This window comes from Lacerta agilis, chromosome 4 (assembly GCF_009819535.1).
Source record: "Lacerta agilis isolate rLacAgi1 chromosome 4, rLacAgi1.pri, whole genome shotgun sequence".
NCBI lineage: Eukaryota > Metazoa > Chordata > Lepidosauria > Squamata > Lacertidae > Lacerta > Lacerta agilis.
Genome location: NC_046315.1, coordinates 2,802,143 through 2,829,604, shown reverse-complemented (window position 1 = coordinate 2,829,604; position 27,462 = coordinate 2,802,143). Strand labels below are relative to the sequence as shown.

The following is a 27,462-nucleotide window of genomic DNA, read 5'->3' as shown; positions in this document are numbered from 1 at the left end:
GATGGGTTGCACTGTGGGGTTCAGCCGTAGGGAAATCGGGGGTCCGTTGTACAGGCCCAGGGTTCCATCAAAGACTGATGGAAACTCCTGGCAGATTGATTCGAATTCTGCCCCTGGGGAAATCTGATTAAGCCCTGAAATGCTTAAGCCTAATGGCCCGAACCATGCTAGGCCTAGAAGGCTAGTGAATGGGCCTTTAGTTATGATGAGGTTCAAATTCTTGGTGTACTTCTTAAACTGGACCTTGAAGGTGCCCATACCCTTTAGCTGTATTCTTTTCCTCTGGAAGTCCCGCAGAACTATGGGGGCCGGGCGGAGAGGAGGACCGCCGTCAGGACAAAGCTCTTTCAGAGTCTTAGCAGATATTATGGAGTAGGATGAGCCGGTATCCAACTCCATAGTACACGGGGATCCCTCTATCTTGAGTCGCACCCTAAGCTTATTGGGCCCCGGGGACGGAAGTTGCAGTACCCTGGCTGAAGAGGTGGACTGTAACTCCTCCTCTATGTAGGCCTCATGGACACGTTGCTTGGGTCGTGCTCCGAAGGTCTTGGAGCGGCAGACTCGACCAATGTGCCCAGTTTTCCCACAGCGGCGACATGTGGCATTCCGAAACCTGCATGTCCGCCGCTCGTGGTTTTCTCCACAGCTGGCGCAGGTCCCTTGAGGTGCGTCAGATGATCGCTGGTTCGACAATGTGCTCGTAGCTTGAGAGCTGTGGTGTCGGTCGGATCTGTCCGAAGCTCGGTGGACATCCCCATTGTGGGAATCTACTGAAGGTGACCGGTCTCGCTGTATGCGGTGAGTTCTCACTTCGGCATGTAGGCTGTAGGCCGCCTCATGGGCGTTATCCTTCTCAAAGGCTGTGGCCATATTTATTGCTTCCATCATTGTGATGTCATCTTTTGCCAGCAGCTTGCGGCGGAGACGGCTGTCTCGCACGCCAGTGATGAATCTTTCGAGAAGTCGTTCCTCGATGTCCGTGAATTGGCAATACATCGCAATTGCCCGGAGCGCGGTGATGTATTCACTCGCTGACTCTTGCGCTTGTTGCACTCTGTGCGCCAAGTCGTAGCAGCAGTGGTTCTTAGTTGGCTGGGGCGCGAGGTGTCTTGTCATAGCCTGTGTCAGCTCATCGAAAGTGCAGGCCTCTATGTCCCTGGGTGCCATCAGACCTTCCAGTAGAGTGATGGCGGAACTTCCCAGCACAGTGAGAAGTACATCTACTTTATCAATTTCCCTAGTAAACCCTTGAAGCCGAACATAGCTCTTTATTCGGCGGAGCCATTGTGGCCATTGCTCGGGGTGGCTCAAGTCGAAGTCTGGTGGTGGCCTAGTCTGCCCAGCGGCCATTTTCGTACCTTGAGCTGTCGCTTGTGTTGTGCTGGTTGATTGCGAAGGTGCTGCTGGCCCTTCCTCACTACCGGAGTTCTCCGCAGAGTCCAGCGTGACTTGATGTCGCACTCACTATGAGTGGCAGGGCGGTGCTGCAGTGCCAACTCAGGCCTCAAATCCAGGCCTCCAACTCAAGCTCACTGTGAGTGGCAGGCCTCAAAACCGGGAGGGCCAGCATCCCATCCTCGTCGCCAGTATTAAATATTCAGGAACAGTCAGAAGCCCAATATAACTTTGTTTATTCAACAGCTCACTCCCATATTAAAACAAGAACACACTCTGAAAGCCCAACAACAAGAACTGCCAGTTGGCAGGTGACAGTTGACAGAGCTTGCCATTAGAACTTTCATCCACCTACGCTCTGCGATTGGTTAGAATCATAACGTGTTAAACCCAATACATAACAGAAGGTCTTGCAGTGGGCAGGGGGGGTCTCACATACTGCCAGCCACAATGGCCAGCAGCATTTTCCGTTGTCAAAGATGCCATGGTACTTGCTGTGAATCTCGAGTGGAGAGAGAGCCATGGCACTTGCATTATGGTTGTGGACTTCCCTTTGGGGGCACCTGGTTGGCCACTGTGAGAACAGGATGCTGGACTGGATGGGCCATTGGCCTGATTCAGCAGGGGTTGTTGATATTGGCGGAATCAGGTTTGAGAGAGCTGTTGCTTTTAATCTTCTTGTAGTTTCCTAGCTTCGTCTGGTTGGCCACAGTGGAGAAGTCTTCAGAAACCACCCCAAGCACCTTTAAGACCCCGGTATATCTGTCCATCTTGCCTTTCATAAACCAACAACCTTATTCAAAAGTCCATCCTGCCTCTTATGTTGATGTCCATCTCACGCTTATACTGACCATATACAGTGGTACCTTGGTTTACGAACTTAATGCGTTCTCGAAGTCCGTTCTTAAACCAAAACTGTTCTAAAACCGAGGCACACTTTCCCTAATGAGGCATCCCACTGCTGGTGCCCTTCCACTGTTTGGATTCCGTTCTTTTGTTGTTGTTTAGTTGTGTCCGACTCTTTGTGACCCCATGGACCAGAGCACGCCAGGCATTCCTGTCTTCCACTGTCTCCCGCAGTTTGGTCAGACTCATGTTGGTAGCTTCGAGAAGACTGTCCAACCATCTCATCCTCTGTCGTCCCCTTCTCCTTGTGCCCTCCTTTCTTTCCCAACATCAGGGTCTTTTCCAGGGAGTCTTCTCTTCTCAAGAGGTGACCAGAGTATTGGAGCCTCAGCTTCAGGATCTGCCCTTCCAGTGAGCACTCAGGGCTGATTTCCTTCAGAATGGATCGGTTTGATCTTCTTGCAGTCCATGGGACTCTCAAGAGTCTCCTCCAGCACCGTAATTCAAAAGCATTCCGTTCTTAGACTGAGGTAAAGTTCGCAAACCAGGACACTGCTTCCGGTTTTGCGGAGTTTGTAAACCAAATCGTTCATAAACACGGTTGTTCTTAAACCACGGTACCACTGTAAACCATTAAGGGCTTTTCAGAGCCAATCTTAATGAGACCCTAAACAGCAATGGAAAAGTTGAAGAAGTGCAGATTCCTACAGTTGTGTTTTTGCCAAGTAAGGCTGAGGGAGGTTGGGGGCGGGGAGGTATCCTTGACAGTCCTGAGACCACCAAGCAAGCCTTTGCTTTTTGATCAAGTCAGCAACCTTTTTCAGCAGTGGGCCGGTGCACTCAGAGATTGTGTGGGGGCCAGACTATATTTTGAAAAGAAAAAATAATGAGTGAATTCCTATGCCCCACAAATAACCCAGAGATGCATTTTAAATAAAAGGACACGTTCTACTCATGTAAAAACGACGGTCCGGATTGGGAAGGCGATTGGGCCGCATCCGGCCCCCGGGCCTTAGGTTGCCTATCCTTGGCTTTGAACCAGGAGAGACGTTTTCATCTTATTTCTGTCATGAATTCTACTCAATATTGATCCGGAGCAGAACTCCAATGTATAGTTGCAGGATTCCAAAAAAATAGACCAGAGGCAATTGTATTTCATCCAGCAGCAGCGCTTTACTACTGCTGAAGGCAGATGAGCATAATGGCCCCTAATCCAAAACCTTCAGGATTGGCACTGTCCATAAGAAATCCAGTTGCAGCAGACTTAAACTTACAATAACTTATAATAGGAGTAAACCTTAACACTATGCATACTATGTACGGAATAGCACACCAGAAGGGAAAGCGATAGAAAGAGAAAGTGAAACCGAGGCTCCTCACTTTTATAGTCAGCATCACCTTAACAGAAGAGATAAGAGAACCACTTTAAACCAGCTGTACTCAGCTTCTCGGAAGGAATAACCCAAACACGATGAACCTTCTGCTTGCTTCTTTCACGCAGAGAAGCTTCCAGAACCCTCTTGAATTAATTAGAATAGGAAAGATCTCTACATGTCAGATCGATACTTTCTGCACTAAGAAATGCAAACTGACCATTTCCCCCCCCTCAGTTTGTCGCCCACCCCATCTGCCAGCAAGTGCTGTCGTCCATCTGGTGCGGAAGCCTGCAGAGCTGGCGGGGCAGCACCTCGCTCTGGAAGGTCTTCGTCTCCTGTTCCATCTTCATGGGGATGCCTTTCCTTTGCCTCGTCTACTATGTGGCCCCCAAATCCAAGGTGAGGGGTTCGTGGCTGGGCTCCACAACAGACAGGTCAGCTGGCGGGGTCAGCTGTTGCCTGAGCACAGGGATAACGTGCTGTCATCTTCCCAGCCAACACGGCCACGATCTCTCCAGCCCTTCAAAAATAAAAAAAAATTCCTTGCAGTAGCACCTTAGAGACCAACTGAGTTTGTTCTCGGTATGAGCTTTTCGTGTATCGGAAGAAGCGTGCATGCACACGAAAGCTCATACCGAGAACAAAATCAGTTGGTCTCTAAGATGCTACTGGAAGGAATTTTTTAGTTTATTATTATTTTGTTTTGACTACAGCAGACCAACACAGCTACCTACCTGTAACTGGAATTAATTCATTAGTAACACATATATTATTTATACCCCTCCCCCCAATCTGGCTGGGTTTATTTATTTATTTACATTTATTTGTATGTGCACATGCAGACAATCATTATTATCCCATATTAAATGATCCCATATTAAATCCCATAAAGTGTTGGCACTTTGCAATAAATAAGTGGGTTTTGGGTTGCAGTTTGGGCACTCGGTCTCTAAAAGGTTCGCCACCACTGCTTTAAAGGGACATGGGGAGGAGGGGAGAAAGGGAGCGTTCTCCCCTCATCCCCATGTCCCTTTAAAGCAAGCGGGGATGAGCCGCTGTGAAGGGCTCCCCCTCCAGCGCACCCCTCCCTGCCTTTTAGAGCAGTGTTTTTCAACCACTGTTCCATGGCACACTAGTGTGCCGCGAGATGTTGCCTGGTGTGACGTGGGAAAAATTCCAGCCAGAATATCAGCTTTGTGTTCAGCCAAACAGGCCCTGGTAGCGCACTGAATAAAGTATTTTATAATTTTTCATATTTCTGTTTACTTACTATTTCATAATAAAGTAATTATAAAATACTTTCTTTGTGTTTATTTGATTCCTATTCAAGAGAATTACTTTATATATAGTCAATATAGGCACAGAGTTAATTTTTTTTAACATTTTCTAATGGTGGTGTGCCTCGTGATTTTTTTCATGAAACAAGTGTGCCTTTGCCCAAAAAAGGTTGAAAAACACTGTTTTAGAGGAGGAGAACCAGTTTTGATCCTGGGTACGCCCCTGAGTCAATGCAAAAAAGTAAGAACTTATTCTTGTTGTTTTTACTAATTATACTTTGCATTGGCTCCTATATGTTATTTATTATTATTGCATTAAGGTAAGAAACAATATATGCAGCGTTATATTTGTTTTAAATGTCGCAATGGTTTTGCGGCTCCCAGTTTGTTTGTTTGTTTTCCTTTGGAAACGGGTCCAAGTGGCTCTTTTCGTCTTAAAGGTTGCAGACCCCTGCTCTAGGGCACAGGTTGGGAACCTCAGACAAAATGCGGAACTCCAGGCAACTGTGTTGGGCTCCTGGGACTCTTCCCCCAGGCTATAATCCTTCATTCTCTGGACCCTTCCTGGGTGTAATTCCCTTATTATTGTGAGATGTAAACACAGAGCAGTCAAACACAACATTGTTAGAGTGGACATGAAGGTGTCTCAGTCCTCCAGCCTTAACTTCCTGTTTACCTGGACCGAGACAACTTCCTCTATGTAACTTGAGATGGGTGTGGTTTTACCTGGGGAGGTTTACACAAAACCACAGGAAGCAGACCCCATCTTTCTCTTTTGGACTCGTCTCTTGAAGAAGCAGGATGCTCTCTTGGCTTGCAGCTGAGAGGAGCACAAGTGAAGCCTGTTCCCCTATGGAATCAGCTTCACTACATGTAAATACTTTTATCTAAACTAGATTGCCTTCTGAGACTGTACTGTAACTCAGGATGACTGTAAGTAAACTCTTTTATATCTCATAAAGAGAAGTGTTGTGTCTTTACTTTTAAGAGGGAAGAAGGGGAATATACCAGGAATATAAATTCTTCTAGAGGCTTTAGCAAGCCTATGCAACCGTCTCTGCTGTGTTTTAGAAAGGGAATGGAACTCTGCTAAGTTTGGAGCTTGTTAACCCAGGCTGGGATGAGATATATAAAGTAATATATCATCATCCACACTCCTAAGCATTCCCACAATTATCAGAACGGGTCCTTGGAATCTAATGCAGCTTCTTCCACGTCAGGATGGAGTATAAATAGGTGTGTGTCTAGATAACAGGCCCCCCCCCGGTTCAAAAATACGCTGGCAGCTTTCTTCACCTTTGCCTCTGGCCCCACACACCACTGGTACGCGGCCCTGTGGGAATGTTGTGGATAGCAGGAGAGGATATATTGGTTAAATACTATCCTTCCTCACTCATGCTAGTGAGTCAGTAGTAGAGTACATTCCCCTGTATATTGCAGGAAGCTAGTTGATAGATTTGTTTGAATCTCTTTATTGAAGCAATCCAATCTAAGTTGTCCAGATTGGGTTTGATCCTGGTAAATCCCCTTTTGTTCCCTCTTAAAAAGAACAAAGACGCAACAGTGTTCTTAAAAGTGTAACAATAGGTTTACTCATTCAGTTCACAGTAGGTTCCCTGAAGGAAGGTTATAGCTTGTAGTTACAGAAGAGGGTTTGAGTTCATCCCATATGGGAATGAGCCCCTGTCTTGCTGGCTGAGAGCCAGCAGACAGCTAAATACATCAGTATCAGAAGAAAGCAGCAAAAGAGAGTAAGGGAAGATGGCTGTGTGACCAGCCCTTTTATGGGGTCTTCCAGGGTCATGCCCTAGTCGCACGCAGGGAGAGGAAGCTCCAGACCAGGTGTGACAGGAAGTCCTCCTGGCTTCAGTAACACCCCGCTGTGTGTCCGCTCTGGGCAAAGAGGAAGTGTTGTACCAGGGGCATACAAAGTGGGGGGCGGGCAGGGCAGGCCGCTCCAGGTGCCAATCTGGGGGTGTGTGAGACAAGATGGCCCCTGCCTCCCCCCAGCTGTAGAGCGGCCGAGGGCGCATGCAGTCCTTATGGGCACTGCTCGCACTGCATCTGTACAGGCTGCCGCTCTTGCACGGCGTCCATATGGACGACCGTACGGACTGTATGGGCTGCCTCTCACACGGCGAACATATGGGCTGATGCGTGTGTGCAGCCTGTATGGGATGCCGTACATGTGCACTCTATACAGGATGCTGCTCGCGCGGCAGCCCATACAGACGCCGTGTGTGAGCAGCAGCCCGTATTGAGTGCGCATGTGCGGTATCCCATACGGACTGCACACATGCAGCAGCCCGTACGGTTGCCGTGCGAGAGGCAGCCCGTACAGACTTTATGTATGGAAGGAAAAAAAAACTGAAGAGCAAGTCATGTGAAGATCCCAGGGCAGGGAGAATGCATTTAAGAAGTGCAAATTTGCAGGTTTGTAACAGAATGTTGCCACATGGCTAGCCGATGATGCAACCCGGTCTTGATTTTTAAATATTTTGATGGAACGGACACAGTCTTAGTGATCTAAATCAGCCTTCCTCAATGTAGTGCTCTACAGATGCTTAATAATAATAATAATAATTTATTTATTTATACCCCACCCATCTGGCTGGGTTTCCCCAGCCACTCTGGCCGGCTTCCAACGAAAGATTTAAAATACATTAAAATTAAATATACATTAAAATTTAGACTGTTGTTGTTGTTGTTGTTCAGTCGTTCAGTCGTGTCCGACTCTTCGTGACCCCATGGACCACAATTCCCAAAACACCTAGGGGCATCAGGGTTTTTTTTGGGGGGGGGGCTGATGTACGACCATGGTGTGTGTGCCCCCTCTTTAAAACACTGTGTGGAACTCACTGTGTGTTATCTCATTCCTCCTCAGTTTGGCAAAATGCTGAAGATCCCCGTGATCAAGTTCCTTCTGCATTCGGCCTCGTATGTCTGGTTCCTGGTCTTCCTGCTGGGAGAGTCTCTGGTGCTGGAGTACAACAGCGAGAGCTTTTCGGGGCGGAACCAGAACATGTGGGAGACTTCGCTGCACATGATATGGGTGGCAGGTCTGTGGCCCAGGTCAGACAGGCAGGGGAGGGCAAGGATGTGGGCAGGAGGTAATTCTCCGCTACCACCTTGAGGGTAACCCGGATCCCTCAGTCCCACACTCTGTGTGGGCTATATTATGTGTCGTCCAAGTAAAGATCTCCACTTCAATTCTGGGCTGCATCAATAGGAGTATAGCATCTAGATCAAGGGAAGTAATAGTACCACTATATTCCGCTCTGGTCAGACCTCACCTGGAATACTGTGTCCAGTTCTGGGCACCACAGTTCAAGAAGGATACTGACAAGCTGGAAGGTGTCCAGAGGAGGGCAACCAAAATGGTCCAAGGCCTGGAAACGATGCCTTATGAGGAACGGCTTAGGGAGCTGGGTATGTTTAGCCTGGAGAAGAGAAGGTTAAGGGGTGATCTGATAGCCATGTTCAAATATATAAAAGGATGTCATATAGAGGAGGGCGAAAGGTTGTTTTCTGCTGCTCCAGAGAAGCGGACACGGGGCAATGGATTCAAACTACAAGAAAGAAGATTCCACCTAAACATTAGGAAGAACTTCCTGACAGTAAGAGCTGTTGGACAGTGGAATTTGCTGCCAAGGAGTGTGGTGGAGTCTCCTTCTTTGGAGGTCTTTAAGCAGAGGCTTGACAGCCATCTGTCAGGCATGCTTTGATGGTGTTTCCTGCTTGGCAGGGGGTTGGACTGGATGGCCCTTGTGGTCTCTTCCAACTCTAGGATTCTATGATTCTATAATTCTATGATTCAAAGTCTTGTTGTAAAGGGAAAGAGTTCAGCAGGCACTGAAAAGAAACAATAGAAATGGCACCTGCCTGATGTGTATTAGGTTCTAGTTGTGTATTAGTACACCTGATGTGTATTAGGTTCTAGTTGCAAAGGATACGTCACCACACTAAAGACCTAATTCCTGTATGCCAGGGACGTCCAAACTCCCAAGAGACTGAGATCTACTCCCAGATTAAAAAACTGGCAGTGATCTACCCATTTGGGGGGGACGGACCCAAAGTTTTTCAGCTTTTTTTTAGGGAGGATGCCAAAGTTATTGAGCTTTTTTGGGGGGGGGACGCCAAGGTTATTTTGCCTTTTTTAGGGGGGCTGGGCCATAAATCGCTCACCAAAAAACAAAGCACGCAGCGATAACTCCATCTTCCGTTTTTGCAACTGTGCGAGAATGAAGGACAGAGCAAGGGGCCGAGGCCCCCCCCCCATGGAGGAAAATGAGCCTGCAATTGACCACTATCACTCAGGGATCAACCTGTCGATCGTGGTGGACCGGTTTGGACATCCCTGCTGTATGCCATACAGAACAGACCAGCTGATGAATATTATTTTAAAAGCCACAGTTTAACAAGCTACGGTTTATAGGCCAACAAAAAATAATGATGGCTTCACATTGTGGTTTGCTGCCAGGAAACAAGTCATGGATAAAAAAAAAAATCCATGCCACGTTATCAAAAGCTTTCTCTGCATCAATAAACATTAAAATAGCTTTACAATTCTTTTTAGATTCTAGCATTTCCAAAATGTCAATAACGTTTCTAACATTCTCTTTCATATGTCTCCCCAGTAGAAAACCTGCCTGGTCTTTATTTATATATTCCTTCAGAACTAACTTCAACCTTCTAGCCAGAATATTTGCAAAAAAATATATAATCAACATTCAAGAAATTAGTCGATAATTCTTCACTTGAGCTCTATCTGTATCCGTTTTGGGAATCAGAGTGATAAAAGCTTCTTTCCAGGGTATTCCCATTCAGAGAAACCATTGTTAGTCTGAAGAAGCCGTGGCCTTAGCATTAGGGGCAAACGGAGACAAAGAGGGGATGCCAGGTAAGCTTAAGTGGAGAAAAAGATTGAGAAGAGGCATCGGAGGTTGACAGATGTTCTGCCACTGGCAGTAGTCCCAGCTGGGTGATGGAGTTCTGGCCAAGTCAGAGACATCAGTTCACATACCACTGGGACCACTTCCAGGTTCAAGAAACAGAGTCAGGTCAGGTTCCAGCAGGGCAAAGTCAGACAAAGCAGAGTGTCGTCTCAAATAAGCAATATCAGGCAAGGCAGAGGTCAAAACCAAAAAGGCAAAGAAGCAAGGTAGCTTGCCCTCTGGATAGTTTTCAGAGGAGCCTAGGCTGGAAATCAGACAAGGCAGGCTTGAATGTTGCTTCAGCAGCTGGACAATCCAGGCGGAGCCTTAAAGAGGGCTGCAGCTTCCTCTGAGCAGCCATCCCTGATGGGCAAAGCCTCTGAAAAAGACACAGCCTGTTTTAGGAGCTCTTGAGGCTGGGTTCCCACTATGGTCTCCAAGCTGGAGTCCTTGGTAGGCAATGTGACCTCTTCAGGTCAGCGAGGGGCTGGCATCACAGACCACCTGATGCTGGAACTTCTGAGGAGCCCGAGACGCCAAAAGACTAGCTCACAGGGCACGCTCTCCTCCTCACGGCCCAAGATGTCCCCTGAACCCATGGCCTCTTCCCCCAAGGATGGGGATCCAGAGCCCTGGGCCATGGCAATGGCCAGCCAAGGTTGCCACTCCTCCAGCTGTGCCCAGTGGTGGGTTTTTATTCCCTGTGCTTTTCTCCTCCAGGTTTCTTCTGGTTTGAGTGCAAAGAGGTTTGGATCGAGGGCTTCCGCAGCTACCTCTTGGACTGGTGGAACTTCCTGGACATTGTCATGCTCAGTATGTACCTGGCCTCCTTTGTCCTCAGGCTCCTGATATTCTTCCAGGGCCGTGTTTTCTGTCTGGATAACAAGGAGTCTGCAGAATGCCATTACTACACGCAAGCGGGTGAGCACCTCCCACAAGCTGGGATCTCTTTCCTTCTTCTGCATTGGGCACTGCCTCCATAGGTGCATTGGCTTGTGAGTTCGATAGAACATTGATTGATTGGTTGATTGATTGATTATACCTGGCATGGTACTGGAGGCAGGGAGGCGCTGAGTGCTCAAGCACCTCGCCTGTCGGTAACCCTCCAATGGCGCCATTAAGAAGCAGCGGTTCTTCTGTTCATTAAGAATTTAATTAGGATTAATGTACAGAAAAGCAATGACAAACCTAGACAGCATCTTAAAAAGCAGAGACATCACCTTGCCGACAAAGGTCCGTATAGTTAAAGCTATGGTTTTCCCAGTAGTGATGTATGGAAGTGAGAGCTGGACCATCAAGAAGGCTGATCGCCAAAGAATTGATGCTTTTGAATTGTGGTGCTGGAGGAGACTCTTGAGAGTCCCGTGGACTGCAAAAAGATCAAACCGTTCCATTCTGAAGGAAACCAGCCCTGAGTGCTCACTAGAACGACAGATACCTGAAGAAGCTCATACCAAGAACAAACTTAGTTGGTCTCTAAGGTGCTACTGGAAGGATTTTTTTTTATTTTTTTTATTTTGTTTTGACTATGGCAGACCAACACAGCTACCTACCTGTAACTCCTCCCTACAGGGTTGCTGTTATAATAATTTTAAGGTCTTATACATATAAAATCTCTCAGAGTGAGAGATTTTACTTTCTTGGGCTCCATGATCACTACAGATGGTGACAGCTGTCACGAAATTAGAAGACGCCTGCTTCTTGGGAGGAAAGCAATGACAAACCTAGACAGCATCTTAAAAAGCAGAGACATCACCTTGCCGACAAAGGTCCGTATAGTTAAAGCTATGGTTTTCCCAGTAGTAATGTACGGAAGTGAGAGCTGGACCATAAAGAAGACTGATCGCTGAAGAATTGATGCTTTTGAATTACGGTGCTGGAGGAGACTCTTGAGAGTCCCATGGACTGCAAGAAGATCAAACTTATCCATCCTTAAAGAAATCAGCCCTGAGTGCTCACTAGAAGGACAGATCCTGAAGTTGAGGCTCCAGTACTTTGGCCACCTCATGAGAAGAGAAGACTCCCTGGAAAAGACCCCGATGTTGGGAAAGATGGAGGGCACAAGGAGAAGGGGACGACAGAGGATGAGATGGTTGGACAGTGTTCTCGAAGCAACTAACATGAGTCTGGCCAAACTGCGAGAGGCAGTGGAAGACAGGAGTGCCTGGCGTGCTCTGGTCCATGGGGTCACGAAGAGTCGGACACGACTGAACGACTGAACAACAACAACAAAATGTACAGACACGTGCTGGTAACGATGGGGCAAGATCAAAAACTGCCGAACTGAAAAGCTACAAGGCCGTACAGATTTAAATTGGAAAGAAGTCTTCATTCGATCTAAAGGACAGTAGGTTTGGGGGGAGGAGACAATGACTTTATTAATGACTCGGCAACCCCCTGAGAATACAAATAATAATAATAATAATAATAATAATAATAATAATAATAATAATAATAATAATAATAAATACAACAAGTGAAGATGAAGGGAGTCGAGAGTATAGATATGGATTGCAATGACAAACGGAACTGTGTGAGGAAAATACAATATTAATAATTTTAGGCATAAAGGGTCAATTGATTCCTTCACAGAGGAGGAGGAAGAAAGGAGAACTTCACTAGCGAAATTATAAATTATTAAATGTGTTAATACGAACTGAAGTTAAATCATTGCAGCTGTGGTATAAGGGATTTTATCAAGACTGGATTATAATCGGACTGAGCAATAGTTTGGAAGCAGAATCAAAGGGAATTAGTAGGCCCTGAAGCCCAGCGCATGAGGGGAAACATATAATTTATAATGGGCTATGTGGGTGATTTGTATTTGAATTGGCATTGTAATTTGGTTAATTGGAAATGAATAAAAATTATATAATGTAATAGTAGTAGTAGTAGAAGAAGAAGAAGAAGAAGAAGAAGTAGTTTGGGTTTGATATCCCGCTTTATCACTACCCGAAGGAGTCTCAAAGCGGCTAACATTCTCCTTTCCCTTCCTCTGTGAGGTGAGTGGGGCTGAGAGACTTCAGAGAAGTGGGACTAGGCCAAGGTCACCCAGCAGCTGCATGTGGAGGAGCGGAGACACGAACCCGGTTCACCAGATGACGAGTCCACCACTCTTAACCACTACACCACACTACTACTACTGCTACTACTACTAGTAGTAGTAGTAGTAGTAGACTGGTTCTGATGGGAGTTCAAAATGTCTGGGGGGTCCCAGCTTGTGGAAGACAGCCTTTATAATGTAAAGACTTCAGACATTGGTACTGGAATGTGCAGGGAAGGGTTGCAACCGACAGAAACCTTGGCCCACGGAGACTATGGATCAGGGCAGCTGACTTGCGTAATGTGCGCCACACACCCGACTCAGATTACAGACACCCCTTGCTTTTCTCTGATCTTCCTCCCCTGTCTGACCCAGAACGTCAAGAGTGGCACACCGAAGACCCCCAGTTCATCGCCGAGGTGCTGTTTGCCGTGACCAGCATGCTGAGTTTCACCCGCCTGGCTTCCATCTTGCCCGCCCACGAAACCTTGGGGACCCTGCAGATCTCCATTGGCAAGATGATCGACGACATGATCAGGTTTTTTGGGGTGGGGTGGGGGGCATCTTTCCCTGCCATCGTCCTTGTTGGCTCTGCAGTGCACTGAGCCTTCTCTCCCTCTCAGTGAATCCCATGTCTCCCAAGTCTCTGGGGGCATCACCTCTCTGCTTGGCCCCTGAGGAGGGCCGTCCCAATATAGGACATGACTAGTTCTTGCCTTTTAAGGCGGAGACCTGTTTTGGCAAGGTGGCCAGAGTAGTACGCACAAGCCCAGCTGGCAGGAATGGGGCAGTAGCCTTTGTCCGTGTCATGAGATAGTTGTCCTGAATGACTCAGATGACCCCAAATATATGAAAGACCACCTCCTTCCCTACCGTTAAGACGGGCAGAGAGGCCCCTCTTGGTATTTCCACAGCCCTCAGAGGTTTGGCAACCTGGGAGACATTGTGGTGTAGTGGTTAAGAGCGGTAGACTCGTAATCTGGTGAACCAGGTTCGCTTCCCCGCTCCTCCACATGCAGCTGCTGGGTGACCTTGGGCTAGTCACACTTCTCTGAAGTCTCTTAGCCCCACTCACCTCACAGAGTGTTTGTTGTGGGGGAGGAAGGGGAAGGAGAGTGTTAGCCGCTTTGAGACTCCTTCGGGTAGTGATAAAGCAGGATATCAAATCCAAACTCCTCCTCCTCCTCCTCCTCCTCCTCCTCCTCTTCTTCTTCTTTATCTGGGGCAGACTCTATCCCACGGAATTCCATCCCCATGGAGGTGTGTCTAGTAACATCATTGAATAGCTTCCATCATATGCTAAAGGCACACACCCGTTCACCTGGGCCGTGGACACCCGAGATACATATTTTAAACCCACTCTATCTTCTTGACTTTTTTAAAAGATGGTTTTAAGTCGTTTTATTAGCTTTTCGGCTTCCTTGTGCTTCTTCCCCTCTCCAGGTTCATGTTCATCATGATGATCATCTTGACTGCTTTCTTGTGTGGGATGAACAACATCTACGTCCACTACCAAGAGTCTGAGAAGCTGGGGAGGTACGCCAACCTGCTTGTACTTTCTACGGAAAGCACAGAAATCAGCTCACACAAAATCAATATACAGCCGTAGCTTGGAAGTCGAACAGCTTAGTTCCCAAAAGTTTTGGCTCCCGAAAGCCGCAAACCCGGATGTGACTGTTCCGGTCTGCAAACTATTTTTGGAAGCCGAACATCCGACGGGGCTTCCGTGGCTTCCGATTGGCTGTAGGAGCTTCCTGCAGCCAATCAGTAGCCGCGGTTTGGTTTTTGAACGTTTTGGAAGTCGGACGGACTTCCGGAACGGATTCCGTTTGATTTCCAAGGTACGATTGTAGTACGAAAAACAAGGTTGCCTGCAGTCCTGCTGTTTTTGGTCTCGGGAGAAAATCCAGAAGCAAATGTCAGCAGCACCGCCATGTGCAAATCGCAAAACTTTACCAGGGGAAAGTGGTGAATCACCTGTGGGTGCCCCCCAGGCTATTAGTATTTTGCGAGAAGGATTCGAACATGTGCTGGAACTTTAGCTTTGCGTAATCAAAATGAATTCAGGAGCTCTGTTGTTCTAGTGCGACAAATCCACAGTCTGGAATGCGATAGCAGAATGCATTGAAACATGTGGGGTGAATGAATGTGAATGGATGATTATCAGGAAGACATGTAAATACCCCACAAGCCAATTGGGATGCTCATTCTCCTATATGCATGCCATAATCAACAAATAAAAAGGAACGCTCAGCAAAGAATGGATATAATCAAACTTCCGCATACGTTTTGAGCAAGCAGATCAGGATGCATGTTGAATAAATATTGAATAAAGAGGTTTTCTGAATGTTCTAAGGAAAAACACTGCTCCTTTTCCCTTATGGGGTACCTGAGAGCCCATATAATGTCCTTTTGTAGGTTCTCTATTGGTAGGAGAAAATAACAGAGGCCGACCAGAGAATATTGAGAAGCAAAGCAGCTAGTAAGCCTGATCTTTATTAACTGTTGCAACAGGGTGCTCACTGCCACACGCAAGAGGCAGGAGGGCGCACAATGGCGCACAAGCCATAGCTGTCAAGTCTCCCTTTTTTGCGGGAAACTCCCTTATTCCAAGCCGTTTCCCGCAGCTATCCCTTATTGTTGATATCCCTTGAATTTCCCTTATTTCCGGGAAGGAGAGTTGGAGTCCGGGGACTTCTTGGGCCCCTGCCTTTCTCAGCCCTGCCTGCCTGCCTACCTCACAGGACTGTTGTGGGGATTAAATGAGGACTGGGACCAGGGAGCTCCTTGGAAAAAAAGGTGGAATATAAATGTTGTTGTTGTTGTTCAGTCGTTCAGTCGTGTCCGACTCTTCGTGACCCCATGGACCAGAGCACGCCAGGCACGCCTATCCTTCACAGCCTCTCGCAGTTTGGCCAAACTCATGTTAGTAGCTTCGAGAACACTGTCCAACCATCTCCTCCTCTGTCGTCCCCTTCTCCTTGTGCCCTCCATCTTTCCCAACATCAAGGTCTTTTCTAGGGAGTCTTCTCATGAGGTGGCCAAAGTACTGGAGCCTCAACTTCAGGATCTGTCCTTCTAGTGAGCACTCAGGGCCGATTTCCTTGAGAATGGATAGGTTTGATCTTCTTGCAGTCCATGGGACTCTCAAGACTCTCCTCCAGCACCATAATTCAAAAGCATCAATTCTTCGGCGATCAGCCTTCTTGATGGTCCAGCTCTCACTTCCATACATTACTACTGGGAAAACCATAGCTTTAACTATACGGACCTTTGTCGGCAAGGTGATGTCTTTGCTTTTTAAGATGCTGTCTAGGTTTGTCATTGCTTTTCTCCCAAGAAGCAGGCGTCTTCTAATTTCGTGACTGCTGTCACCATCTGCAGTGATCATGGAACCCAAGAAAGTGAAATCTCTCACTGCCTCCATTTCTTCCCCTTCTATTTGCCAGGAGGTGATGGGACCAGTGGACATGATCTTAGTTTTTTTGATGTTGAGCTTCAGACCATATTTTGCGCTTTCCTCTTTCACCCTCATTAAAAGGTTCTTCAATTCCTCCTCACTTTCTGCCATCAAGGTTGTATCATCAGCATATCTGAGGTTGTTGATATTTTTTCCGGCAATCTTAATTCCAGTTTGGGAGTCATCCAGCCCAGCCTTTCGCATGATGAATTCTGCATATAAGTTAAATAAGCAGGGAGACAATATACAGCCTTGTCGTACTCCTTTCCCAATTTTGAAATTTTGAATATAAATACCTAATAACAAACAGACAGACAGACAGATATATAAAGAAGAAGAAGATAAAATAGACGAATGTTTCTCGGCAACAGGTGCTCAGATTAAGCATTGCTGCCCCTAACTGGAGGCAGAGCAGAGCCAACCTGGCCAGAAGCCATCAGTGGTCCTCTCCTCCTGCATGAATTGGCCTAATCCTTTTCTAAAGCCATCCAAGTTGGTGGCCATCACGGCTCCCTGTGGCAGGGAGTTCCAGAGGTTAACCGTGTGCTGCGTGAATAAGTGCTTTCTTTTCTCTGCCCTGATTTCTCTTTCCTGGGAGCTCTATCCTGGTGTAAATTTATTTGTAGCCTGGGGGGGATTACCGCGGCGTGGACTGTGTCCCTGAGAACTGTAGCCTGTCCCCAGGACAGGTGAGGGTGCTGATCCCTTATTTTCAAATCCGAAACTTGACAGCTATGGCACAAGCCCTTATATAGAAACATTTGAAACTGCCCACCCTAGAGCCCAAGACCACCTCCCAATACATCATACATATATCACAGAAGGGGTGGTCTACAGCAGAATCCTGTCTGGCAGGAAACCTGTTAATTGCTTTACCTGGAGAGCCTGGCCATTCTTTTGTGATGATAGATACTTAATTCCTGAGTCCAGGTCACAGGCTCACCCTATTCATATCTTTAAAAGGTCAAGGTAAGGGGACCCCAGACCGTTAGGTCCAGTCGCGGATGACTCTGGGGTTGTGGCGCTCATCTCTCTTTACCTCGGCGTACAGCTTCCGGGTCATGTGGCCAGCATGACAAAGCCGCTTCTGGCGAACCAGAGCAGCGCACGAAACGCCATTTATCTTCCTGCTGGAGCGGTACCTATTTATCTACTTGCACTTTGACGTGCTTTCAAACTGCTAGGTGGGCAGGAGCTGGGACCGAGCAACGGGAGCTCACTCCGTCGCGGAGATTCGAACTGCCAACCTTCCGACTGGCAAGCCCTAGGCTCTGAGGTTTAACCACAGCACGACCTGCACCCCACAAATACATATTTTATATATTGTTGTTCAGTCGTTCAGTCGTGTCTGACTCTTCGTGACCCCATGGACCAGAGCACGCCAGGCACCCCTATCCTCCACTGCCTCCCGCAGTTTGGCCAAATTCATGCCAGTCGCTTCGAGAACACTGTCCAACCATCTCATCCTCTGTCGTCCCCTTCTCCTTGTGCCCTCCATCTTTCCCAACATCGGGGTCTTTTCCAGGGAGTCTTCTCTTCTCATGAGGTGGCCAAAGTACTGGAGCCTCAGCTTCAGGATTTGTCCTTCTAGTGAGCACTCAGGGCTGATTTCTTTAAGGATGGATAAGTTTGATCTTCTTGCAGTCCATGGGACTCTCAAGAGTCTCCTCCAGCACCATAATTCAAAAGCATCAATTCTTCAGTCATCTTTATGGTCCAGCTCTCACTTCCGTACATTTTTACTGGAAAAACCATAGCTTTAACTATACGGACCTTTGTCGGCAAGGTGATGTCTCTGCTTTTTAAGATGCTGTCTAGGTTTGTCATTGCTTTCCTCCCAAGAAGCAGGCATCTTTTAATTTCGTGACAGCTGTCACCATCTGCAGTGATCATGGAGCCCAAGAAAGTAAAATCTCTCACTCTGAGAGATTTTATATATATAAGACCTTAAAATTATTATAACAGCAACCCTGTAGGGAGGAGTTACAGGTAGGTAGCTGTGTTGGTCTGCCATAGTCAAAACAAAATAAAAAAATAAAAAAATCCTTCTAGTAGCACCTTAGAGACCAACTAAGTTTGTTATTGGTATGAGCTTCTTCAGGTATCTGAAGAAGTGTACATGCACACGAACACTCATACCAAGAACAAACTTAGTTGGTCTCTAAGGTGCTACTGGAAGGATTTTTTTTCTTAATTTTGTTTTGCCTGTAGGGCGGAGACACTCTTGATTTTGTTGAGGTACGGGGTGGAAACTGACAGTGCAATGGCGTCCAGCAGGCTTCCAGCTGCGCCACTTAGCTTCAATCATTGGCCCCCGGCAGAGTATCGCAGCAGCGGCTTGTCTGTGTGTTAGGAGTTTCAGCAGGCAGTAAATCACCCGTACACAGCTTCTTTCTAATCTATGAAGATTTTATTGTACAGCAGCTAAAAACAATAAACCAGGAGATGGCGGAGACAAGACGCCTCTCCTCTCGCAGCAAAAGAGAAAGTAAGAGATGTTCACATAACAAAGCATAGTAACCCGTATGTGAACCACCCCAGTGACAGGACATCACTTCCCATGGGCTGTTAACCCTGTAAGCTCTGGGTCTCCTCACAGATTAGACCAGTGTTTTTCAACCACTGTTCCGTGGCACACTAGTGTGCCGCGAGATGTTGCCTGGTGTGCCGTGGGAAAAATTGTGTTTATTTGATTCCTATTCAAGAGAATTACTTTATATATAGTCAATATAGGCACAGAGTTAAATTTTTTAACATTTTCTAATGGTGGTGTGCCTCGTGATTTTTTTCATAAAACAAGTGTGCCTTTGCCCAAAAAAGGTTGAAAAACACTGGATTAGACCCTCCTTCTGACCCAGCTGTTTCAGCTTGCTATCCCTTCTCCCACGCAGCTTCAACGAGACATTCCAGTTCCTCTTCTGGACCATGCTTGGGATGGAAGAACATGATGTAGTGGACATGCCCCAGTTCCTCATGGCTCAGCTGGTGGGGAGGGTGCTGTATGGGGTCTTCACCATCGTCATGGTGGTCGTCCTCCTCAACATGCTCATCGCCATGATTACCAACTGCTTCCAGAAAATTGAGGTGGGTGCTGCTGCCGGGGGTGGGGGAGGTGATTGAGAGGTGGCCTTTAAGGTGCACTGGAACGGGACTGGGGTGTACAAAGGGGGAGGGGAATGCCCCAATCCACTGGGTACACACCCCAGGGACTTGCCACTAGGGATGTAAAGAGGCTGTGATTTCTCTTCTGTACTGCATTTGTCGAAATCAGTTCTGTTCCGCTACAGTTCAGCTTCCACTAAACCCTGTGCTATTTATCCTGCTATCTACTGTGGCTGAAACTTACATTCCTTCATTATTCACCATATTTTTCGTTCCATAAGACGCACTTTTTTCCTCCTGAAAAGTAAGGGGAAATATCTGTGCGTCTTATGGAGCGAACGGTGGTCCCTGGAGCTGAATTGCCCAGGAGCCAAAAGAGGATCATGCCTTTTATTTTACAAAGAGAAAAGGGGGTGTTGAAAGGACCCCGCTCAGCAGCTGATCAGCAAGAGATCGGGAGAGAGATAAGAGTCCCGGCTCCCTTTCAGCCCCGCCCTCCTTTGTTGAATGTGCTGCAGAGGGAGGTTGTTTGTTTCCCCAGCGACATGTGACTGGCTGATTAGATTATCTGTCTGGAAACTGTAGAAAAGGCTCCCTTTCCTTTAGAAGCTGCAGAAATGTGAGTTGAACCCCATAAAAACAGGGCTTTTCCTCTTTGCTTTCCCTCCTTTGCAAAAAAGCTACAAAACATTTAGCTGATCCTCAAAAAAGCAGGGCTTTCCCCTTTGCAAAAAAGCTGCAAAACATTTAGCTGATCCTCAAAAAACAGGGCTTTTGCCTTTGCAAAATAAGCTGCAAAACTTTTAGCTGATCCTCAAAAAAGCAGGGCTTTCCCCTTTGCAAAAAAGCTGCAAAACTTTTAGCTGATCCTCAAAAAACAGGGCTTTTCCCTTTGCAAAATAAGCTGCAAAACTTTTAGCTGATCCTCAAAAAAAAAAACAGGGCTTTTAGAGGAGGAAAACCAGAAAAATATTTTTTTCTTGTTTCCTCCTCTAAAAACGCGGTGTGCCCTATGGTCCAGTGCGCCCCATGGAGTGAAAAATACGGTATTTCAAAGAAAGGGAAGTGTCAGTGCGGTAAATAATTACGCCTGTAACATTTTCAGGCTACTGACAGGTATGGGAATGGCAGGGATTTCCATTTCCATTTTTGATAGTTACAGGTAGGTAGCCAGGTTGGTCTGCCATAGTTGAAACAGAATAAAAAATTAAAAAATTCCTTCCAGTAGCACCTTAGAGACCAACTGAGTTTGTTCTTGGTATGAGCTTTTGTGTGCATGCACACTTCTTCAGATACACGGAAACGGAAGTCACCAGACCCTTAAATATAGTGAGAGGGTGGGGAGGGGTATGACTCAGAAGGGTGGTGGGAATGGCAGATTGGCTGATGGGTGTGGAACAAAGACATTGGATTCTTATCTCATTATACATAACAAAGCTATCTTTAGCCATCTCACCCCTTGCTTTTTCCTGTAAGACCAATTGCAGTCGTTAACAGTTGTCAACAGGTTTTCCACACCCATCAGCCAATCCCCCATTCCCACCACCCTTCTGAGTAATACCCCTCCCCACCCTCTCACTATATATAAGGGTCTGGTTTCAAAGTACTTGTGTTAATTCACAAAGCCCTAAACAACTTGGGCCAAAAATGGCTTTAGACTGATTCAGTATGCTCCACTGAGATCCTCTGGTGGGTTTGATGGTTCCCCGCAACCCTCTGACATTTGGTTGGCCATCACTCTAGTGCCCTGTGGAACTCCCTGTCAGTGGAGGTTCACCAGAAACCATCCCTGCCATATTTCAGACGTTTTGGGTTTTTGGAAAACCATATAGTTTAGGCAGGTATTTTTAACAGGATTTTTTTTTAACCAATTAGCATTTATTGATATTGTTAGTTGTGTTCTTAGGGGATACCTTAGCTTCTTCTGTTCTCAAATTCATGCGGGGAAGCACTGACTTGTTTCTTGATAGTTCTGTTGATCTTCTGTAAGGTCCTCTGGGAGATTTTTTGGGGGGCTGCACCCCTCGTATTTACCAGAGTCTTCCTTGCCGCCTCTTCTCTCCTGTGCTCTTCAGAACGATGCCGACGTGGAGTGGAAGTTTGCCCGCTCCAAGCTGTACTTGTCTTTCTTCAGAGAAGGCTTGACGCTTCCAGTGCCCTTCAACATCATCCCGTCACCAAAGTCCATCTTCTACGTCATCAGGTAATTTCAGTTACTGGTGGGTAGCCGTGTTGGTCTGCCATAGTCGAAACAAAATAGAAAATTATTTCCAGTAGCACCTTAGAGACCAACTGAGTTTGTTCTTGGTATGAGCTTTCGTGTGCATGCACACTGTGTATCTGAAAAAGTGTGCATGCACACGAAAGCTCATACCAAGAACAAACTCAGTTGGTCTCTAAGGTGCTACTGGAAATAATTTTCTATTTTGTTTCGATCAGGTAATTTGTCAGGCTGCTCCTGAGATCCTTGAGGTGGGGAGGGTCTGACAGTTCTCTGTTAAACTTAGCCTTCAGCAGCAGAGGACTGGTTTCAGGATTGGCAGATTCCCTATGTGCCCAGTGTGGTGTAGTGGTTAAGAGCGGTAGACTCATAATCTGGTGAACTGGGTTTGATTCCCTGCTCCTCCACATGGAGCTGCTGGGTGACCTTGGGCTAGTCACACTTCTCTGAAGTCTCTCAGCCCCACTCACCTCACAGAGGAAGGGGAAGGAGAATGTGAGCCGCTTTGAGACTCCTTCGGGTAGTGATAAAGCGGGATATCAAATCCAATCCAAACTCCTCCGCTCTCTGCAAAACTGTTGCTTTTACATGCACAGTGCTCCTTCTGCATTTGCCAGGAACCAGTCCTTGAATGTGACAGCCCATAATAGCAGGGCACCACCCTTGCATTATTATTGGAACCCACCCTATTCCCCAACCCAGGCAAGCCTATTCAGTCATGTTATTTTAAAATGAACTTTTTATTATGTGTAATGGTTTCAAGATCCTATGCCCTTTTAAAATGTGTTTGGTGTTTATTTTTGGTGGGCTGGCATATTGGGTTACCGTTTTTATTTTAATTTGGTATTTTGTGGTTTTATATCTTGATTCTATTCTGTGAACTGACCTGGGACCTCCCAGGTATAGGGCGGTATATAAATCCCATAAATAAATTAAATAAATAAATAAGAAATATTTCTGGTTTTGTTTATATTTTGATGCCGAGTATGTTTTTAATCCTGGCTTTTATTGGAATATCTCGATGAATAGTTTCCTCTTTTGCAAAACAGGGTATTTTTTTTTCAAATAAACAGTATGCAAATTTTGTTAAATTTTTATCAATAATAATAAACATTACAGTCAGCCTTGTTCACGGGCCTCTCGGCTCACCTCTTTCTTTCTTTCCCCGTCTTCTCCCAGGGGCGTCTTCCGCTTCCTGTGCTGTTACAAACCAAAGCGCCAGCAGAAATACCCCCCCATCTCAACCATTGTAAGTTCCCTTTGTGGCTGTTTCAAGGGTGTGTTCCTCGCACCGAGGACTCTGCTTGCAGTGGGCTGTCGCGCTCTCTTCCACAACCTTTGGGGAGATTGGGGGGAGACATGAAATCCTTCTGCTCACTCCCCACCCCATGAGTGCCTCTTGGCAGTAGCAGTTGAGAGGGTGGGGGGTCCTGCATCCCTGATGACATCACAGCGGGCCCTCTTGAATTGACGGCAATGGACCTTGGGTTAGGGTAGCTTTCCTGACCTCTCAGCGGTGGACTCTGTGTGTGGGGAGGGGGCCTCCTGCTGGAATGACCTCCCCATTGCCTTGCCCCACCCACTCTCCCTCCCTGGATACAGCAGCAACTCTGTTGCCAGGAGCAGTGGCGTAGGAAGGGCGGGGCGCAGGAGGCAGGGCGCCCTGGGTTCCAGGAGGGGGGGGTGACACTCGGCGGCCCCTCCCCAAACCAAGCCCCGCCAGCTGCCACCCGCCTGTACTGCCTGTACTGTACTCTGCCGCTTACTCGGTCACTGCGGGAGCAGCAGAGCTGGCCCAGATGGACTGGGCATGTGCGGCATTTTCGCGCATGCGCAGTCCGTCCGACGTCGTGACGTCACGACGCCCCTGCCCCCAGGGGGGTGCTTCCATGCTGCCGCCCCGGGCAGCCAAACCCTCCGCTGGCCAGGAGGTCATGTCTGTAACTGCCCCCCAACTCGTCCACACACTACCTATTGGACCCCCCTTTCCTCCATTCAGCGACATTTATAAAAGGCGGTTGTATCAATTTTAAAAAGCAGTTTATAGGCCAGGTTGCTTCCGTGCTGCACCAACAAGCCTGTGTGCTCCTAGTGCCGTCTTCTGCTTTCCAAATAATTGCATCTGTTTGCTTTTCAACCAATTATTTCGGCGGCCATGCCTCTCTGGGCATGCGCAGAGTGCTTTTCAGCCACGACCGCCAGCCCCCTGCCTCCCAGCCTCCAGACGCAGGCCTCCTCCCAGGGCCCTTCCAGGAAATGTGAGCCCTCTTGCTGTGTCTCGTTTGGGAACCCTGCCAGCCCCCTGACTCTGCCCTTCTGCCCCCCCCCAGTCTAACCCCTCCATGGAGGACGGCGGCCAGCGTACGGAGAGCCGCGCTTCCTACCGGCGACAAGTGCTCAAGGCACTGGTCCAGCGCTACATTGACACGGCCCGGCGGGAGTTTGAGGAGAGCCGCAGGAAAGGTAAGCGGTGTTGCCTCGGAAGGGGGTGTGTGGTCCTGATGGGTTGCCCACCACCCTCCCTGCCAGCCTTCCTCAACCGGGTGCCCTCAGCTGTCTCAACCACAGCTCCATCAGCCCCAGCCAGCTCCGATGTGGGATGCTGCAGGTTCTGGGAGACCAAAACAGCTGGCGGGCATTCCTCGCTCCCTTTCTGCTTGGATCCTGTATCTCTTTCTGTGAGGCCTCTGCCTCCTTCAACCACCATTGCCCCTGCGGTCCTGCTTCCTGCAGCCCCCCTGGCTCTTCTTCGTGCCCCCACCCCCGTTGCCCCCCCCCAGCTTGCTGCTTTGCTACCCCTCAAGGCTCACGTTCTCTCCCACTTTGGGTGGGATTCGGTCAGAAAGGGCAGATTCAGGTTGCACGTTTAGAGCTGATTGGGCGGTCTTGTGCGACAAACCTGCTTCCCCAAATATTCATTCTTTTTGCCCTAAGGAACGTAATGGGATAATGCCCTGGAAAACGTGGGATGGTTCTTGCTTTGACGCAGCATCATCTAACCTTCCTGCAAGTAAATCTGAATGAAGGCTCAGTAGATAATCCGCAATATCAAACATCCTGACGGACTAGTGCTTCTCATGGAGGAGCTGTCTCCAAAGCCTAGAGGAGGGGAGGCAGTAGGATTGCTAAGTGACTAGAATTTCCATGGGGCCTGGGCAGAATCTCACCCTCACAAGGGCTCCTTCTTTTGTGTCCTTTTTGTGGGTAGCGGGAGAGGATATATTGTTTATTTATAACCTTCCTACTTTGCGCTTGCAAGTTCCTTTACTTAGCAGAGTTTACATTCCCCTTTTTACATGCATAGCGGATAGCTGGTTGCAGGCTCGTGTGAGCCTCTCACTATTATACAATTCAATCTGTCTCAGATTGAATTGTACGTTCCTGGTAACAGTGGCGTAGCTAGCCTCAGTGCTGCTGGGGGCGGCGGCAGCGTAGAGGCACCCCCCTGGGGGAGGGGCACGACGCGCGTGTTGTGACGTCATCATGACGTCACGATGCACGTGTATGCAGAAAGGGGGAATTTCCCCCTTTCCGAGGCTTTTTTTCGGCGGGGGGTGGTGGCCAGCTAGGAGGGGGTGACAAGCGTGACACCCCCTCCTCGCTGGTCGGCCCCCCCCGCCGAAAAAAGCAGCGGAAAGGGCAAAAAGAAGCAGAGCAAGCGCTTGAATGCGCCTGTTCTGCTTCCTTTCCCCGCCCCCCCAGCGGTTTTTTTTGGCGGGGGGTGGTGGTCAGCGAGGAGGGGGTGACAAGTTTGACACACCCCCTCGCTGGTCGGCCCCCCCTGCCGAAAAATAGCCGCTGGAAGGGGGAAAAGGCGACATGCCCCCCCGTTCGGGTCCACCCGGCGGGGCGGGGTGGGAGGGGCCGGCCAAAGTGTCACCCCCTCCCCTTGACCTAGGGGCGGCCCACCCCCCGCCCCCCCTGTGACGCCCCTGCCTGGTAAGTTCCCTTGAATCCCTCTTAAAAGAATAAAGACGCCAGTGGCGAAGCTGCATGCTCTGCTACCGGGGGTGGAGAACAGGCGGGGGTGTGGCTGGTGCCCCCCAGGGGCATGGTACGCCACCTGCAAGGGCGTGGCATGCATTCTGGGGGCGTGGCATGCATTCTGGGGGTGCGGCGTGGCGTGGCGCCTGTGGGGGCACGGCACATGTTGGGGGGGTGCCACAATGGCACCCTATTGGAATAGTGGTGCCGGGGGCGGCCCACTCCCTCCGCCAGTGAAAGACGCCACAGTCTTATTCAAAGTCAATAAAAGAAGTTTACTCACATCAGTTCACAGTTGGAGTCCTGAAGGCAGACTTAGTTACAAATATGTACATGTGGATCTACCCCATATGGGGGAATAATCCAAGTTTTTCTGCTAGCTGAGAGCTGGCAGAGCAGTCCTAGCTAGAAGCTGGTCAAACGAAGTCAAAAAGAGAGAGGTGTGCTGTGTGACTTGTCCTTTTGTTACCTGGACAGGTTAAGTCCCGCCCACCTTCTATCACATGCAAAAGGAAGGATGCTCCAGCCAGGAGGAACAAGGAAGTTTCGACTGGCTGGACCAAACATTCCCTCGCATGTCTTCTCTAGCATCACAAGGAATGTTGGACTTGCCTGCCTCTCACGGATCACATCCCACACTTTTTGCCCGCAGATCTGGGGAACCGCCTGACGGAGCTCAACAAGTCTGTGCTGCGCCTCCTCTCCGACATGAAGCAGCTGCGCCACACGGTGGCCGACAACGGCACGGCGGCCAACCCCTTGAACGGAACCAGCGTCCTGCACAAGTACATCATGAAGGTGCGCAGCAGCTTCCAGAGCTACGACAACGAGGTTGGCAGCTCTGGGCAGGGGCCCCCCACGGACGCCGCCTTGCCCCAGGATGGGGTCGTTGCCAAAGAGGACGCAACACCATTGCCTCAGGAACTCTCTGAGGGACAACAGGAGGAAGCTAAGGAGGGGCTGCCCCAGGTGGAAGCTGAGGAGACGCCGCTGGAGGTGGAAGCTGAGGAGAGGCCACCCCAGGTGGAAGTAGAGGTGGCAATTGAAGAGAACCCTGTGGGAGAGCCAGAGACTTGATCTGCCTTCTCTCCAAAGACAAGTGATCTTTCCCATTCTCAGCCGGGATCCGCTGTAGAGTTCAGGGTGCCGTTTCCGTAGCAGCCTAGGGGGGGAAGTCATGCTTGTAGAGTCTGCCCCGTTTCTGACATATCCAAGGGGCAACGCAGTGTCCTTTCTTAAGCCAACATCCTTTGCCAAGCGAGAGAATGTGTATTTCATTCACCTGGCACAAGGGCTCTTTACTGAGCAAAATCGGAAGGCTATGAAGAGCTACTTTATAAAGCAAAAAAAAAAAATTATTATTTTTTTTAAGCTGGACTCCTGCTATTGGCAATTTTACCAAACCTTCAACCCACTTTGAATTCTGTTCTGCTTAAGACTCGAGGTGGAGGTTAGGCCACAGTAACAGCTGCCCCCAGTATCTGGGGCCAATCTGGCCTACGAGGTGCAAACATCTTGGTCGAGGTGGTGGTGAAATGGAGGAAGCCGACCCAGGATGGGGTTAGAAGCAGCACAATGAAGACCATAGCTGCCAACCTTCCCTTTTTTGCGGGAATTTCCCGCAAAAAAAGGGAAGGTTGACAGGTATGGGTGAGGATGGGAAGGGAGGTGGCAGTTGCGAAACACCAATCGTTCTGCGGCAGTCCCTGGCCGTCCTCCACAAGCCTGCAACCGGAGAGTTGGAGAGATGCAGGGCTTCTTCCTCAGATTCCTTGACTGCTGCAAAGTGCTTTTAGGCCTCAGTGGGGCCAGACGTCCCCC

General features: G+C 48.4%; 1 protein-coding gene across 1 annotated transcript in view; it reads left to right on the top strand.

Moving 5' to 3' along the window:
- Positions 1-26,718, top strand: part of LOC117045026 (short transient receptor potential channel 2) — a 58,700-nt gene extending 31,982 nt beyond the window's left edge. The window contains exons 13-22 of the mRNA XM_033145814.1: positions 3,855-4,019; positions 7,782-7,956; positions 10,552-10,752; positions 13,250-13,412; positions 14,318-14,410; positions 19,226-19,418; positions 21,512-21,639; positions 22,837-22,906; positions 23,988-24,120; positions 26,294-26,718. Coding sequence (XP_033001705.1) covers positions 3,855-4,019; positions 7,782-7,956; positions 10,552-10,752; positions 13,250-13,412; positions 14,318-14,410; positions 19,226-19,418; positions 21,512-21,639; positions 22,837-22,906; positions 23,988-24,120; positions 26,294-26,718 — 1,746 coding nt within the window. The remainder of the gene's footprint in view (positions 1-3,854; positions 4,020-7,781; positions 7,957-10,551; positions 10,753-13,249; positions 13,413-14,317; positions 14,411-19,225; positions 19,419-21,511; positions 21,640-22,836; positions 22,907-23,987; positions 24,121-26,293) is intronic.
- Positions 26,719-27,462: the final 744 nt, after the last annotated feature.